Source organism: Macrobrachium rosenbergii, chromosome 7, assembly GCF_040412425.1.
Source record: "Macrobrachium rosenbergii isolate ZJJX-2024 chromosome 7, ASM4041242v1, whole genome shotgun sequence".
In the NCBI taxonomy this organism is placed as follows: domain Eukaryota; kingdom Metazoa; phylum Arthropoda; class Malacostraca; order Decapoda; family Palaemonidae; genus Macrobrachium; species Macrobrachium rosenbergii.
Genome location: NC_089747.1, coordinates 26,215,001 through 26,232,377, shown reverse-complemented (window position 1 = coordinate 26,232,377; position 17,377 = coordinate 26,215,001). Strand labels below are relative to the sequence as shown.

Sequence of the window (17,377 nt, the reverse complement as noted above, 5' to 3'; positions counted from 1 at the left end):
CCCATGAATGCATGTTGTTCATGTTTGGGACAGACAAGCAAAGGACTGAATGTCAGAATACAAATCAGTACAGTCAGTAATGGCGAAAAGACTAAGGTTCTTTTTTCACACACTTGAGTGAAATAACCACGTAGGATTGATTGTTCCCATACTAGTATGAAGATAAGATTTAATAATATTGTCTCTGGAAACCTTTTATAATCTGCATAAACACAGTTCAGAAAGTTCAAGTAATGTTTATGTCATCCAGGATTTAGATGACTTGACATAATTCTGCACGACATGTTTTACCAAGGATATTTCAATTAGAAACTAATGAGTGAAATAATCTCTCGCGTTAATATTTGCTTTTTTTGTGTATTTCTTTTCTAACACTTATCTAAATTAATCTGGGACTGCTCCTCCCCATCTACTGTTTAACCTTAGACATTAACATAATTGCAGGCGCGAAAATGTTTTCTGTAAAGAAAACTATTGTGCCGGCTTTGTTTGTCCGTCCGCACTTTTTTCTATCCGCACTTTTTCTATCCGCCCTCAGATCTTAAAAACTACTGAGGCTAGAGGGCTGCAAATTGGTATGTTGATCATCCACCCTCCAATCATCAAACATACGAAATTGCAGCCCTCTAGCCTCAGTAGTTTTTATTTTATTTTAGGTTAAATTTAGCCATAATCGTGCTTCTGACAACGATATAGGATAGGCCACCACCGGGCCGTGGTTAAAGTTTCATGAGCCGCGGTTCATACAGCATCATACCGAGACCACCGAAAGATAGATCTATTTTCGGTGGCCATGATTAAACGCTGTACAGAAAACTCGATGGCGCATTTTTTTTATTTGTTTCTTTTGTTATCTATTGGTAAAATCGATTCGTCTGTGCAATAGTTTTCTTTTGCATGTAGATTGTTTGAAAAAGCTTTAGAATAGACGTGCAAGATTTTGCACTACACTTTTCACTTTCATCGTGGCTATATACAGTACTCTCTGGATTTTATATCCTTGTGTGTTCTGTCAGGTAGTTTTTTTTATCTTTTTTTTTCTTTTTTTGTGTAAAAACTAGGGAAAGGACTTTGGGGATGGCCTTGACACAAAGTTAGTAAAGTGTTCTGATTAACATGTTGATTTTCTTTTTGTATTTTCTTTTTTCCTGCCGTATTTTATATTTGCTCTGTAACTTCTTTTTATAGGCATTTCCTCGAAAATACTTAACGGGATGACGCGTATAACCTGTACGGCCCATCTTTGAATTTATCTGTGTATTATTTGTAAGTGCGTTAAACTAAAACACTACTGACATAAGTGAATATACATACTCTTGATCGAGCAACTGCTTAGAAAAGAAGGTGCAGAAAAATAAACTTTGATAAACAGGTAAAGAAAACAGAGAATAAAGAAATGAAATACAAGAGGTTTTGACCACAGAAAGTTCCCTGGAGTGCCCCAGTGCCTAAAATCCTTGTGACAAAGGCTATATAAGAGACCATAAAAGTGTCCTACAGCTATAAAACATTAATCTGGCCAGCGTGCTTCCTCCTCTCTCTCTCTCTCTTGTTTTCGTTTCTTTTCTCTTTCCATTGGTTGCTCCCACCTGCGAAATTATATGGCTGTTGGGTTTCTGACCCTTGTCCGGTTTGTCTATTTGTTTGCCCTCAGATGATTGTAATGGGAACGCTAAATTAGTTAGCTAACGGTGTCATTTGAAATGAGAGAACGTATTGGAGGTTCCGTTCTGAAGTACACTAACCCCAGATGACACGAGATGATTCAATATTTTGCTGTAGATGCTCTCCAGTTAAGTGTAGAAGTAATTGTTGCTTAGCTTTCATGACAGTACTTTCGAAGGCGCCTCCCTTCATACAGCAACAAGAGAATGTTACAGCACGATGTATTACAGAAGCTATTCATCAATATCAGAAGCGATAAGTTCTGCATTCACTGCTTCAGTTACCCTGATATCTCTCTGAGAATAGGTTCAGCTGTAATTTACTTTTACGAGCACTTAGAATTGGCTTTCCTGAAAATTTAGACTAACAATTTAAAGCAATTCGTAAACAACCGTAAGGTTTCAAATACCTGGCATGTGACTGAGAAAGTATTCAACAAACGCAACCCTACAAATGAAGCCTACAGAGACAGTTAGTCATAAAATCAAAATCCCGCACTTGGGCACCAATAAAAAGCTCGACCGAATCCTTGAATGTGTCAGTCCTTTTGCTATTAGCTCTCCCAGTACTAGATAAATCGATACTTAATGTTAAAGAAAAAACAAAGCCCAAAGACATCGGGGTATATAAAATGCTCCGTTTCAGCTGTGACAAATTTTATAGATTTACAAGTGGGTCTCTTTTAGAGAAAATAATTCACCGCAAACGTTCAGTCAAATATACATACCAAAATTCTGCTCTCCCCGTTCACGTGAATAATTTGAATCATCGTGTCGACTGGAATCTGAGACACGTTTTATTTTTTTTTCAAGAGCAGGTGGCAGTTCAAAGGCTAAATGTTAGAATCTGCCTTTATTACACGAAAAAGTATTACGAACATCTCCCAATAAAATTGAAAGAGCTAACCCTGGGTCAGCCATCACCTAATCTCGACCCTACAGCCTTTTTTTTCTGGAGGAATATGAACTATATATATATATTATTTATATATATTATATATATATATAGTGACAGGTCAATGGCGTCCTCGGCATCTGCGTCCCTGTGCAGATGCGTTTGTATTTTTCCGTCCTGGCCAATTCTGTCCCAGTAAACGTGTAATTGACAACAGATGCAATTTTTTGTTTTTATATTTTTATGTCCTGAACATTTCCATACCAGTATACTGTGTAAAAGAACCAACGAGACATATCAGTGGCGCAGCTTTGTCAAATCGTGATGAATTTTCAATGGCAGAAATGCTCTCTGTCTCAGCAATGCAAGGGGAGTAATGTTCCTCATAGGAGACAGAAGTACAAAATGCTCCGCCTATGCCAAATCAAAGATGTAAATATGAAAAACCAGAGGTTTGTGGCATAAATGAAGAAAACACAATGCTCACCTTTACTTCTGAGGAGGGTTTGGATGAACTGGGCCACAAATGCCAAAAGTATAAAATGTAAAGATAGGATATTTTATGGAAGTGTCCATGACACAGTGATACGACAACAAGATATTGCATCTAATATGCAATACATACACTGGGAAACAAATGACCTGTACGCAAAAATACCGTCCTCAAATGCCCAGGGACGCCAACTACCAGGACGTTTTTGACCAGGGTACAATTATCCAGGATGCAAATCCCCTAGAACCATATAGTCATACATACATACATATATATATGTATATATAATATATATATGTTCTATGTATATATTATATATATATATATATATATATATATATATATATATATATATATATATATATATATATATATAAATTATATATATATATCTATCAGTTAGTCAATCAATCATTTCCTGTGGCACCCACAGGGATGCATAGGGCCTCGATGAACTCACGCCACCACATTCTGTCCTGGGCTAACTCCTCTAGATCTCCCCAACACTCGTCTCCTGCTTCCAGCCTCATTATCCTCATTCTCAACCTCTTCTCCTTTGCCCTACCTCTGCCTCTTCTACCAAGGGCAACCTACCCTGGTGTATCTCATACTATTCCCTGTCTTCTTTACAAATGGCCTAGCCACTTCCAGCATGAGAACCTAACATACTCATCGACCGGCTGCACCCCCATTACTTCTCTAATTCTGCTATTTGATATCCTATCCCTCCAATTAAATCCTAATACTCTTCTGAATGCTTTATTTTCAAATGCTATGAATATATATATATATATATATATATATATATATATATATTATCTTCCATGTATACATAGTTCTTCATTGGAGGGGTGGGTAGAGCTCTCGGCTAGTACGCTGTTGGCCCAGCGTTCGACTCTCCGACCGGCCAATGAAGAATTAGAGGAATTTATTTCTGGTGATAGAAATTCATTTCTCGTCATAATGTTGTTCGGATTCCACAATAAGCTATAGGTCCCGTTGCTAGGTAACCAGTTGGTTCTTGCCACGTAAAATAAGTCTAATCCTTCGGGCCAGCCCTAGGAGAGCTGTTAACCAGCTCAGTGGTCTGGTTAAACTAAGGTACACTTAACTTTTTTCCATGTATACATGTGGAAGCTTTAGGAAGATTTAATGTTATGGCTCTCCTCAGTTATTTTATGATGACATTTGTAGTCCCTTGTTTTAATGACCCTAATTACAATGCGCCACAGTCGACTAACTATGAAGTACGAAATGGCGTGGAGATTGCAATATCATCCAAAGACTTGCTGAAAACCGGAAAGGTAATACATTTTGAAACATCCGGGAAGAGGCGTAATGCAATATATACAGTACATATATGTATATACAATATATATATGAATATATTATATATATGTAATATATATATATATATATATATACATATATTTATGAATATATATATATATATATATATATATATATATATATATAAATATATATATTTTATATATATACGTATATAATTGGTTGCAATGTTCAAATAGTGTTTTATGGGCCTTCTTATCTTCATATACTGTAGTATTACAGTAAAAGGCATTCATATATATATATATATATATATATATATATATATATATATATATATATATATATATATATATATATATATATATATATATATATATATATGTGTGTGTGTGTGTGTGTGTGTGTGTGTAAATAGATAGATAGATAGATAGATAGGTAGATAGATAGATAGATAGAAATTATGAAAGGTTTTGAGCCAAAGGTTATTGAAAAGGCCGATTTGTTTCTTCGATGTTTTGAAGGTCGCTTCTGCTGGTTTATGCAGATTCCGTGTTAGAGTGAGGCTATCCCGGAATTCTCTAACCTTTCTTTACCGTCCAGACTTGACATTTGTTTTTTCCCATTTTCTATTCCTTACGGGCATAAAAGTATTCACTGTCAGATACGCATGCGGTTGGCTTTGAATTGTAGGCTGGCATTATTGAGGATACTCTTATACCTTATCATTCTCTGTTACCGTTCTTTGTTATAAAATCATTAAATTGATTTTTCTTTTTCAAATAAGTCAAATCAGATTGGAAGAATTGCATGCCTATTTTCCCCAGTTATTGCACGCACACATATTCATAATCGCTTCAAGCGTGCAGACACATATGAACATGCGTGATCTACCAGCAGACATCGCGGATTGAAATTGATTTTGTTGTCATAACACTAGTCTCATTCTGGTGGTCATTTTCAGTTTTCTGCAAAAGAAAACTATTGTGCCGGCTTTGTCTGTCCGTTAGCACTTTTCCTGTCCGCCCTCAGATCTTGAAAACTATTGAGGCTAGATGGCTGCAAATTGGTATGTTGATCATCCACCCTCCAATAATCAAACATACCAAATTGCAACCATCTAGCCTCAGTAATTTTTATTTTACTTAAGGTTAAAGTTAGCCATAATCGTGCTTCTGGCAACAACATAGGATAGGCCACCACAGGGCAGTGGTTAGATTATTATGGGCCTCGGCTCATACAGCATTATACCGAGACCACCGAAAGCTAGATCTATTTTCGGTGACCTTGATTATACGCTGTAGAGGCTGTACAGAAAACTCGATTCCGTCGAAGAAACTTCGGCGCATTTTTTACTTGTTTTTAATGTTTTCTAGATGAGGATGAAGGTTCGGTAACATCAAGCTATCAACCCGAGGTTTGTAAATATCAATACTCTCCTACATCAGTGCGTGTAATGAACTGGGTGTGCTTCCCGAGTTGTCGCTGTTCATTGTGGCGACAGGGTGGTAGAGGTCGGGTGTCATTTTAAGATTGTAGAAGAAGCCGATAGGTTATTAAGCGCCGCAACAGAATTTACTAGTTTTCATTCTGGCTGCGGAAGTCATTTACCTGTGTTACATCAAGTCTTCCAGGCTATTTGTCCCGAATGTCTGCACTATGTTAGTTATTACCCAATTTGCCCGCCTACTGGTATTTTTTTAGACAGCAGTCGCTTTTGCCCTACACCTTTAACTCAGATACATAAAACAGGCATTTTGTAGTTAACTGTTTTTTGTCACGTTTTACATGGAAAGGATATCAATAAACAGGTTTTTAGTTTTCCGAAAAGAAAACTATTGTGTCGGCTTTGTCTTTATGTCCGCACTTTTTTCTGTCCGCTCTCAGATCTTAAAAACTACTAAAGCTAGAGGGCTGCAAATTGGTATGTTGATCATCCACCTTCCAATCATCAAACGTACCAAATTGCAGCTCTCTAGCTTCAGTAGTTTTTATTTTAATGAAGGTTAAAGTTAACCATAACCGTACGTCTGGCAACGACATAGGCCAGGCCACCACCAGGCCGTGGTTAAAGTTTCGTGGGCCGCGGGTCATACAGCATTATACCGGGACCACCGAAAGATAGATCTATTTTCGGTGGCCTTGATTATACGATGTACGGAAAACTTGATTGCGCCGAAGAAACTTCGGCGCAAATTTTACTTGTTATGGTTAGGAATGAGAAGTTTAAGATGGCAAATTAGCCTGAAGCCAATTTCTTGACGTGAAATTAAACTTGATATATTTTTTTCATACACTCTGATTTGGTGTGGTATTAAAGAGAGCACAATTTCCGTACTAACACAAGAGTTTAGTAATTTTTAAAGGGTAACTTTATTCTCGCCTCGTAATCAAGAGCTGATAATGGTTTCACAAGGTTAACTGTATCAGATGTAATGCCGTTATAATGATGGACGAATACAACTTTGACAGAACTGTTAACTGTAAGGACATAGAAAGGATTGGGATTGGGATTGAGATTTCCAATGTGTGTGAGAAAAATGTCGCCCACAGCTTTTTAAACTTCGAAACTATAATCTCTGAAGACTGTTAATTGATGTCCAATTTATAACGACGATGCATGAAGGGTGCAAAATGGTAAGAATAGAAAAAATTACTCCTATTTCTTTTTCGAAACGGAAGGATTCTTGCATTAACCAGATTTCTCTGAAATCAGCACTCAAGCCTTTGAAGAATAAAATAGACTTCATAGCTGTAAACTTGAAGAATAAAACAGAGTTCATAGCTGCAAACATTATTTTGCAGAGATCTGCAAAATTTTGTAGTACAGAAGGGAGTTTACTTCACTGATGAGCACATCGAAGTCTTTGCATTGTCATTTCAGTTTGCATGAAATGCGGAATAATCGGAGTAAAGCTAACTCATGGAACATCAATTTAGTAGGTAGAAAGGTATATATATATATTTTCTAAAATACTCGGAACATCCAACGAAAAAAATATTGCGCGATTCTCTTTCTGCAGTCTTTAAAAAACTAAAATAATACTACAGCAAATAAATGGCAACTTAGTATGCTACGCCCTATTCTTTTCCTCTGTTTTATTTACTTTTTCTGCTCTATGCTTCCTACACATTGTATGTCATACCTATTCCTACAAAGTATTATCCTCTTACTCAGGCTAGTAGTTAGTAGCTCTGTTCTTTCCCAGCCAGTGGGCTTTAAAAAGTCTGTAGGCGCTGAGAATCCATACAGTCTGTGGAGAAAAAATCATCCAAAGGCAACGCAAGACTTTGAAGTCATATAAGTGTATTATAGAAACTCAGAATAGGAACTGTTAGTCAGAAAAACGAGTGTAACATGCCATTTTCAGCTAATTTAGGGCAACTGAGCTCCCTTTTGCTCTTAAATTTGAGGATGGAGTGCCTTCAAGATGTCTGCGATTCACAAACCCGAAAATCTCCGAAACTCACAGAAGTAAACAGCTGGTTTTCAAGGCTTAAGCAACAGGTTAATTTCATCTAATCCCAAGCCACCAAACATTTCATGCAGTCAAAAACTGAGATTGAGAGTTACCTGATACTCCCGTCATCAGAAAATTCGGTTTGGTTTGAATGCCATACCGAGAACACAATACTTCATGGATAACAAAGTAATATCCCCTTTTCATTCTGTGTTGGGGGTAATGATCTCATATATGGAGCACAAAGTTTGATGAGAGGTCATTCAATAATTCTGCGGCCATATCAGAGAATATCATTTTGGTATGGTGTTTGTTCATTCTCTCTATAGCCGCTATAGTTATTCGTGGTCACTGTGCATTATATCCCAGAGAGTCATAGTTTTCATTTAAAAGTACTATGCAGTACTAAAGGAATTATTTTGTAGTTAGTTTTGGGCCTGTAGCTGGAAATCGCGACATATCAGTGTAGTTGAGGTATTTGGAGAACAGACCAATGGATGTTATAGGGTTCATTGCCAGCGTAGAGATGAAAACCTTTACGGCCAAATACTAATAAGTGGTGTTTCATTTTCTTGTATGTGCAGAGGCACAAATTAAGGATTCTTTGATATGAATACTTTGATAACTGTTTGGTTTTCCATAGTAGAAACTATTCTAGAGCTATCAGCCTCAGGAGGTTGTGAATCTATGCCTGATCAATATGGGAACATGTGAATGATCTGTGTTATCAGAATTTTTGTTGCGCTGGGAAAAAGACTGGCAAGAGTTTACATCTGAGTTGGTTATTTCCGAAGGGTTTCCCACGATGTACATCAAATGTGATTGGCCAGCTGTGGTATTATATGGTATAATGCCTTATTTTAAGGAGTTTTAACTGGGCAAATTGTGTCAGACCAGATCAAAATTCGTTCTGAAATCAACACTTAAGGGTCAAGTACAAATTAAAATTGCAAAGCCAAGTGCACTTTCGTATAGGTCGGAGAGGGAACTGTTAGCCCTGTATTTATGGATTCTCGCTCACCTTCGGCCCCGCCGAACGAGTGGAAATCTGGTGTGAGCTTGCATCGAGTTGCTCTCTCACTGATCGAGCATCTATCTATCTATATAATAATATCCGAGTGGATCTTTCTTGTTTGTCCGCCGCGGGTGGGGGCGGGGTAGGTCCGGGATCGGGAGGGTAGGGGAGACGTTACACATCCACCCTCCTCCTGCAAACCTGTTTGTCTGGCCCGGGTGGGGGCGGGGTAGGTAGAGGATCGGGAGGGTAGGGGTATCGCGCGCCATCAAGCTCTCATGAAAATACTTTTGAAAATATTGATTTGTATCCATTATCAAATTGTAATTTAACATTCAGTTCGTTTACAGCAACATAAGAAAATATGCGTTTATTGGCTTCCATTTCTCATGATTTTATATCTCAAAGTCTGGAAGTTACTTGATTGCGAGTACACCTATTCTGGAATCCTTAAGGAACAATTTAGGTTAATCTTGTAATGCAAGTATAGCGTTCGATAACATTATTTAAAATTTTTAGATACATGCACGTCTGGAGCGTTTCCCTAATATTTTCAATCGATATGAAGAGTCCCGGAGCATTTTTTATTTTCCCGAATCGAATCCCCTATGTTGACAGCATTTGCTACCATACTTACAGTTCCTAGTGATTTGCATACAAAAGGGTCAGTTCTGATTTACTCTTCACTGAAAACAGTGCTTACATTTCGCTTCAAAATATCTATGACTGCGTTGATCTCATGTTGTAATAAAATGATTTTAAAAGTTAAAGTCCCCAAGAGCATGAATGAAGTTTTTTTCTGCATAACTGCTTGTTGTTCAAGAAATGTACACTCCTTGTTTCATGTGTGCAGGTTTCAAATTTCACCGACGTCTGATCGGGAAAAGATGCACAACGTTTACCAGTACGTATGAAATATCATGTTCTTTCAACAACAGAATTAAGTAAGAAATCACAACCTCTTAGGAACCACGGTGCCGAGTGCAAAAATAACCACAGCACATCATTTTGGGAGAGAGTGAGAACCATGCTGATTATAGAGGAGAAATGAGGGATAAAAGCCGATTTTATCTCCTAAAGGTAATGACGACCCTCCCAATCGATACCTCGCTTAATGACTTGCGAAGAAATGAGGTTCTCACGTAATGACCCTTGAGAACGCACAGCCCTCGGCGTAGGTTTGTTCTCAGTAACGGCTGTTCCGCTCTCAGTTTGGAGGTGGTTATTTAGAAATGGAATGTATCAACGTGAAATAAATCCCGCTTTCATACAAAATGAAACACAGGATTATAAGATACTGAAAAGTCTAGTGATGAAGCATGGTTGGGCTTTGGAGCATTAGGAGTGAGAGAGTTGACGATCTTTTCCACCGGGACAAATGCAAGTGAGAGGACTTAACTTTTGGCTGTCTCACTGTCTTTGTCTGTCTGTCGTTGCAGTTATATCATCTGTTCTACTAGTATCGCATGTGTTGATTTCTTTCAGAAAAATAATAGGGAGTTCGGATGTTCAAATGTTCAAGCAATACGCTGGTACTCCTCTCAAAAGAAATTAGGGCATACAGAATATCCCTTACCGTGGTCTTGTTTTTTTCGATAAATTCAAGGATGGAAGGCAAGAGATCCTCTGTGAATGAAAGGCTTCGAATCATTTCTGCTTGTTTTTATTACGCACACATATCACAAAATACTCTGATTATTACATAAAATCGCCCTGGTGGTCATGATGACATTTCCATTCTCATAATGGGCTCGGATCTGGCATTCCTCTCTACAGAGAGACGCCTAGAAATAAAGTGGTAAAAGTACGAATAAAGAAAAAAAATCTGATTTAGAATATGCTCAGTATTGCATTTAAACTTTAGTTTTTCGTATCTTCGCATTTCGTTTGGAACTTCTTAAGAGACTGTGGTTAAAATGACAGAAGTTTGCAGAAGTATGTCATGGTTAGTGCAGTGTGATGAGCTAGAACATTTTCATATTTGTAGTTACATGACAAGTGACATTTCTCGCAAGACCATTTTTTTTCGTAGGCTAAAATATTCTGCTAATTTTGCGTGATGTTTGGTTTAAATCGTTATCGAGACTGGAGCTGAGATATTTCCTAATCATCTTCTCAGGTTACTAGCCTAAGTAGCTGTTTGTCTGTAATCTGGTACCACAGAGGCATTCTTGATCAAATACTGATCTATCATACTTTGATGAGCAGCATGACATCTTTAACCTGTGCAGTGAATCTTGACATTAACGTCCAAATCTAACTGCATTTAAGTTGCTCTAGAAAATCATTTGTGAAATTCGATAGTTTTCATCGGTTGAGCAATACGTTTCGAAAACGTTGATGCGAATTATGTTCATCGACATTGGCATTAAAAAGTTTTCACTTGTTATACTTGTCAAGGCTAGATGATAACTATTGGCAACTATATTTATGCTCTCAACGTAATACCGCTTTAAAGTTGCTTTTCATATTTCCGGAGAGTAAGTGCTAATTTGTGAGTGTAATTGTTAATTGGTCTCCGTGACAAACATAATGGACTGATAAGTGTCTTTCAGCTGCCTTGCTTACTGGAAGGCAGCATTCTCTCTGAGTTCGATTCCCTGACAGGGAAACGAACTGCAATGGCGCGTTTCCATAGAAGTTCATTTTGGTTCTGTTGACCTAAGTTGTAATCTGTGTCGCTAAAGAAAGGTCACAGGTGGATTGTGGAGTGGCTGGTGTTTGCGGATGATGCAGCGTTAATTGTCATTAGCGAAAAGAAGTTGTGGAGGCTTATGGAAAAAGTGGATGTGTCTGTAAGAGGAAAAGTTTCTGTTAGCATAAATAGAGAAAAACTTGCAAACTTAGGAGGCCCTGAAGATGAATCAGTCTTAATTGTGACCTTACCCTTTCAAGGCCAAGAAGCCACGCCCCTCTTCTATTGATTCTTATACAATGTTCGTGTCAATCTCCACTTATTTCATTTAGGTGCTCTCACAATTTATAAGCAGACCTCTACTGTATAAATTGATGTTAAAATTTTTTACCTTAACAGAATTAATATTTTTAAGTCACTAGCACCTAGGGCGTGCTTTTTAAAGGTTAAACAAGTATGTCACAAAACGGTAGGATTGAAGCAATTGTTAATATGTTGGCAATCCTCCGAAATTCATCAGTCCATGAATTTCTTCGCAGGAGATAAGGACCAGTGTCTTATTGAAATTTATTGTGTTTTTATTTTTATATTACAATAATTATTTTTTCCTCTAGAAAATATTTAAGTAAAACAGATGACATGTGTTCAAAGTCTTTATCAGTGTAACGATGGTCGCAAATTCTAAGGGTTCGGGTAACCAGAATCGCTAATACACTAGATTTTACGTTGTATCTGTGATAGGAAAATAACGAATGTACATTTCTTAAATACTTGATTTGTGATAGACTTCAAATGAGAACGAATGGGAACTGGATTATAGTGTACTACTAAATCAAGAAATGGTAAACTATGATTATTTTCGTATACTACTGTAAAAATTTTTGAGGGAATTTGACTATACAGTGATTCAGCAATTACTTTAAAAGGAAAGAAAGCGGCCTTGTCATTGTTTTGTTTCCTTTCACGCTACGACTTTTCACTAATGCATCCTAAATTCTTTCGTTGAATAAGGCTGGAAAGGCCAACTCAGCAACTTGGCGAAAGAAAGCATCCCTGTAACAGAAAATATTCATTCAGACAAATCATTGTGGATTTTTCTTCACCCAAAGTGCATGATTTGTACCTTTGACAACGATTATGGTAGAATTATTTCTTTATTTATATAATATCGTTGATGGTTATTCAATATTATGTTATTAGCTAATGTGCTTTTATTTGGATTCGAAATATGTTTTCTTCTTTGACTCTTTTGCCCAGTCATCTGACGCGAAGTTTTAAAAAATTTCCGTCATTTTTCGTAATATAAGTTTTTCACTCACCATTCTTTTTTATGTTGTTAACCGTATGATTAATAGCCAAAATCGAATAAGAAAAGTAGGCTACATATCCTTGTATATATCAAAAGAATAAATTATTGTTAGGTGAACGAAAACTTCTGGAACATGTTGCAATACTTTTGTGAGTGAGCGTACATTTGAGAGATTCTGATCATCCGATCAGCTGGAGTGCAGCGCGGTTCACTGAATTGTTACTGAATCTTGTTTTATCCGGTCAGACTGTGGCAGTATTTGAAACTTAAGCCTTGGGCTGTCTAAACTTGTTTCATAATTAAAGAAGTTATTGATAAATAAAAACATATACATTAGTATTCGGTTTCATACGTTTTGTATGTTGGTATGAGTACTCTTCCCGTGGGTCGTAGAGTTAAGTTTGTTGTTTCAGTTTGTGACCAGACCATCCCGGATTATCGTGTGTGTGTGTATATATATATATATATATATATATATATATATATATATATATATATATATATATATATATATATATATGTATATATACATATACACACACACACATATATATATATATATATATATATATATATATATATATATATATATATATATATATATATATATATATGTATGTGTATATATATACTGTACATATACACGATAATCCTGGTTGATCTGGTCACAATCTGTATATAAATATATATATATATATATATATATATATATATATATATATATATATATATATATATAAATTTATGCAGACTAAGCTCACCATTACATTTTATTATCATCAGTATTTCTGAATTTTCTTGTGCCCCTCATCAAGTTGAGAAAAAGAATGAGGAACAAATACATAAATACAATTCAGCGAAGAGAGAATGTTTATTTATTTTTTTCTTTTATGTGTTCAAAGATTTGTGTAAAAGAGAAATGAAACATGATAATATTCATATGCTAGTTCCAGTAATAGATTTATATAACTTAAAAAAAATGGAATGAATAATTCTTTATATCCAGATGGAAACGTTATTAATAGCAAAATGTTATGGATTGTAGCACTGATGTTGATATTCCTTTGCAGAAATTAGTTTTCTAGAGGAAGAAGTCTTGCTACGGGCGTTGTCATCAAAAAGAAATATAAGGTAGTTTAAATGTAGGTTGTAATCTATATGGTACTCCCCGGGGGGGGGGGAGGCGGTTAGTGCCGTCAGTGCACCTCATGCGGTGCACTGTATGTATTACTAAAGGTTCTTTGCAGCGTCCCTTCTGCACCGAGTTGCAACCCCTTTCATTCCTTTTACTGTACTTCCTTTCATGTTATCTTTCTTCCATCTTGCTATCCACCCTCTCTTAACAATTATTTCAAAGTGCAACTGCGAGGTTCCCCCCCGCCTCACCCCTGTTACAGCTTGCAAACCTACCTACTCTCAATTTCCTTTTCAGCGCTGAATGACCTCATAGGTTCTAGTGCTTGGCCTTTGGCCTAAACTCTATGTTCCATTCCATTCTGTTCCATTCTGTATGGTACTGTCTTCTTAAAATTGCTACTATAGTCAATGTCAGAATTACTTCTTAAATTTTCGTTTGCTTAAGTCTGAAGCACCAAACTTTAAAGGCATAATACATATGTGAAATTATATGTGGTCTAAAAAAAGGATGCTTTTAACCTACGCATGTTGAAAGCGGCCCAGGGTTACAAAAAAAATATAGGGTAATGACTTACCGCTTAATTCATGAAGTCTGATCCGTAATCTCCATTTTGAACTTTGTAAAGATATAATTTTCCTTGCATTCATTTCTTTACAGTGCATCTAAAATCACAGGTAGAAAATAGCCAATGGTCATAGTAATGGTTACCGAATACATTACTTACGAGCCCACAGAACATTGTAATGATACTCAGATAAGCTTCGTAACTCATTAAATAATTGCTAACAAATTACAGTACAATATAAATAAAATATAAACTACCGAGGCTAGAGGGCTGCAGTTTGGTATGTTTGATGATTGGAGGGTGGATGATCAACATACCAATTTGCAGCCCTCTAACCTCAGTAGTTTTTAAGATCTGAGGGCGGACAGAAAAAGTGGGGACAGAAAAAAGTGCGGACGGACAGAAAGCCGGTGAAGTAGTTTTCTTTTCAGATAAACTAAAAAGGTAATGTTTCTCAAACAAAACTTTACATCATAACAGTGGGAACCTTCTCCAACGCAACACGAAAGCTCAAGCCGTGAGGGAGCCAGAATAACTGACCAATCTGAAGAGTCAGATTTGCGCTCGCGGCGACGCCAGCCCACGCAGAGTATCGTCTTCTTTACTCAGTAATATTAGAATATATACGAAGGGTCGTTAGGCCCTTTCTTCTTCGTTGACAAAATCAGAGACCTTTGATTATCAGCATACCAGAGGACTTTAATGTTTGATGTCGACATGCCAGAGAACTGTAATCTTTGATGTCAACATGCCACAGAACTTTAATTTTTGATGTCAACATGCCAGAGAACTTTAATATTTTGTCAACATGCCAGAGAACTTTAATGTTTGATGTCAACATGCCAGAGAACTTTAATGTTTGATGTCAACATGCCAGAGAACTTTAATGTTTGATGTCAACATGCCAGAGAACTTTAATGTTTGATGTCAACATGCCAGAGAACTTTAATGTTTGATGTCAACATGCCAGAGAACTTTAATGATGTTAACATGCCAGAGAACTTTAATGATGTCAACATGCCAGAGAACTTTAATGTTTGATGTTAACATGCCAGAGAACTTTAATGATGTTAACATGCCAGAGAACTTTAATATTGTATGTCAACTTGCCAAAGAGCTTTAATGTTTTATGTCAACATGCCAGAGAACTTTACTGTTTCGTGTCAACATGCCAGAGAACTTTAATCTTTAATGTGAACATGACAGAGAACTTTAACCGTTAGTTGAACATGACAGAGAACTTTAATCTTTGATATCAACATACAGCATTTCATGAGACTGAGTGTGATCACCAGGTAACCGTTGATCAGTATGAAAGGTTCTTCGGTGACCGAAAGTTTGTGTCTCAGGCAAGATCCAGATTTCAAAACTTGTCATTTGGACGAAAATGTGTCTGCACCAGAGTATGTCATTTTTCGTTTTGTGTAAGGTTTTAGGTTTCATCTTTCTGAACCTTATGGCATTTTGATTGGAAATGTTTCTGGACTGGAATTTGAAAATGCGTGTAAGATCTTATGTATATGGTTTCTAAGCCTTAGTTCGTTTCCACTGAACAATAAATATATCTGAAAAGAAGTATGAAATCTTTCGTTTGTGGGAGTTTCTATGCGTTGTATCATTTTAGCTGAGAATGTTTCCACACTGTTATTTGAAATTTTAAATTTTATTTAAGTAAATTTATCCTCCGTAGGGGGGTTAGTTCCGTCAGTGCACCTCACGGGGTGCACTGTAGGCATTACTAAAGGTTCTTTGCAGAGTCCCTTCGGCCCCTAGCTGCAACCCCTTTCATTCCTTTTACTGTACATCCATTTATATTATCTTTCTTCCATCTTGCTATCCACCTTCTCCTAACAATTACCTCATAGTGCAGCCGCGAGGGTTTCCTCCTGTTACATCTTTCAGACCTACCGCCTCTCATTTTCCTTTCCAGCGCTGAATGACCTCATAGGTCCCAGTGCTTGGTCTTTGGCCCAAACTCTATGCTCCATTCTATTCTAAGTAAATTTCTCTGTCTTAGTTTTCTAAGCTTTATGCCATTTCCACAGAATATGAAATTAAAAGGAGGTTAATTTAATGTTCATTTATAATGATGTTAAGAACTCGGGATGGTCAACTGGCTGATACACCTCTAAAAAAAATTATTGGTTTGTAACCCTTGTACTAATTCACTTCATGCTACTTGAAGGTTGCAGATATTTAGCTTTCATCCCGAAACCTTATTCTGAAAGGTTTTTCTCTTTCAGCTGTGCGACATAGAACTAGTGGCGGGTGCAGTGTCCGTTTTCGCCCACAGAGTGGTCCTGGCAGCGGCTTCTGCTTACTTCCATGTTATGTTCAACAGTGAGTATCTTTATTCGTATTTGTGTTATAGCCTTTAGTGTCGCTAGATTTTACCTTTTACCTTTCTGCTGTTTCTTTTTTTTTCATTATTTTTCTGCATTGATTTCGAAAATTGACCTGTTTATCTGTTAAAAAAAGAAATCGTGATCTGCTATAGATCCTCTTCAATTTTATTCAAACGAAGGCAATGCTGTGTAAGAGAGGGTCGGGAGAATGATCTTTGCGAGATGCCGCCCTGCGCTAGGTTACCTGCAGAGCATCATTCTGCTCCTGTACAGAGTGCCGACCAAGGTATCTTCACTTTGCGTAATTTATGGGAACCAGTGGGGAGAGAAATAGTTCGGGCTGCATAACATAGAAGCTATTGTCCTTACCCTTGCTGGGAGTTGCAACTGAACACAGAGGAAAGACATAAATGTAACGACATATATTATATTTTCACACACGTACACACACACACACACACACACACGCACACACACATTTGGTTACTAGAAATCCATGCAATCGAAGAGTCAAAGAAATTGAAATATAGAAATTCCCCATGAATTCATCTCTTGCAGTCTAAAATA

General features: G+C 36.9%; 1 protein-coding gene across 3 annotated transcripts in view; it reads left to right on the top strand.

Annotated features, from left to right (window-relative positions):
* The window catches only part of LOC136840242 (kelch-like protein 17), a 214,330-nt gene that overhangs the window by 103,764 nt on the left and 93,189 nt on the right, over positions 1-17,377 (top strand). For all 3 annotated transcript variants that reach the window (XR_010853562.1, XR_010853563.1, XM_067106851.1), the window contains exon 3: positions 16,709-16,805. Coding sequence is in view for 1 of the 3 variants with exons in the window: in XM_067106851.1 (XP_066962952.1) it covers positions 16,709-16,805 (97 nt within the window). In the remaining 2 variants the exon portion in view is untranslated. The remainder of the gene's footprint in view (positions 1-16,708; positions 16,806-17,377) is intronic.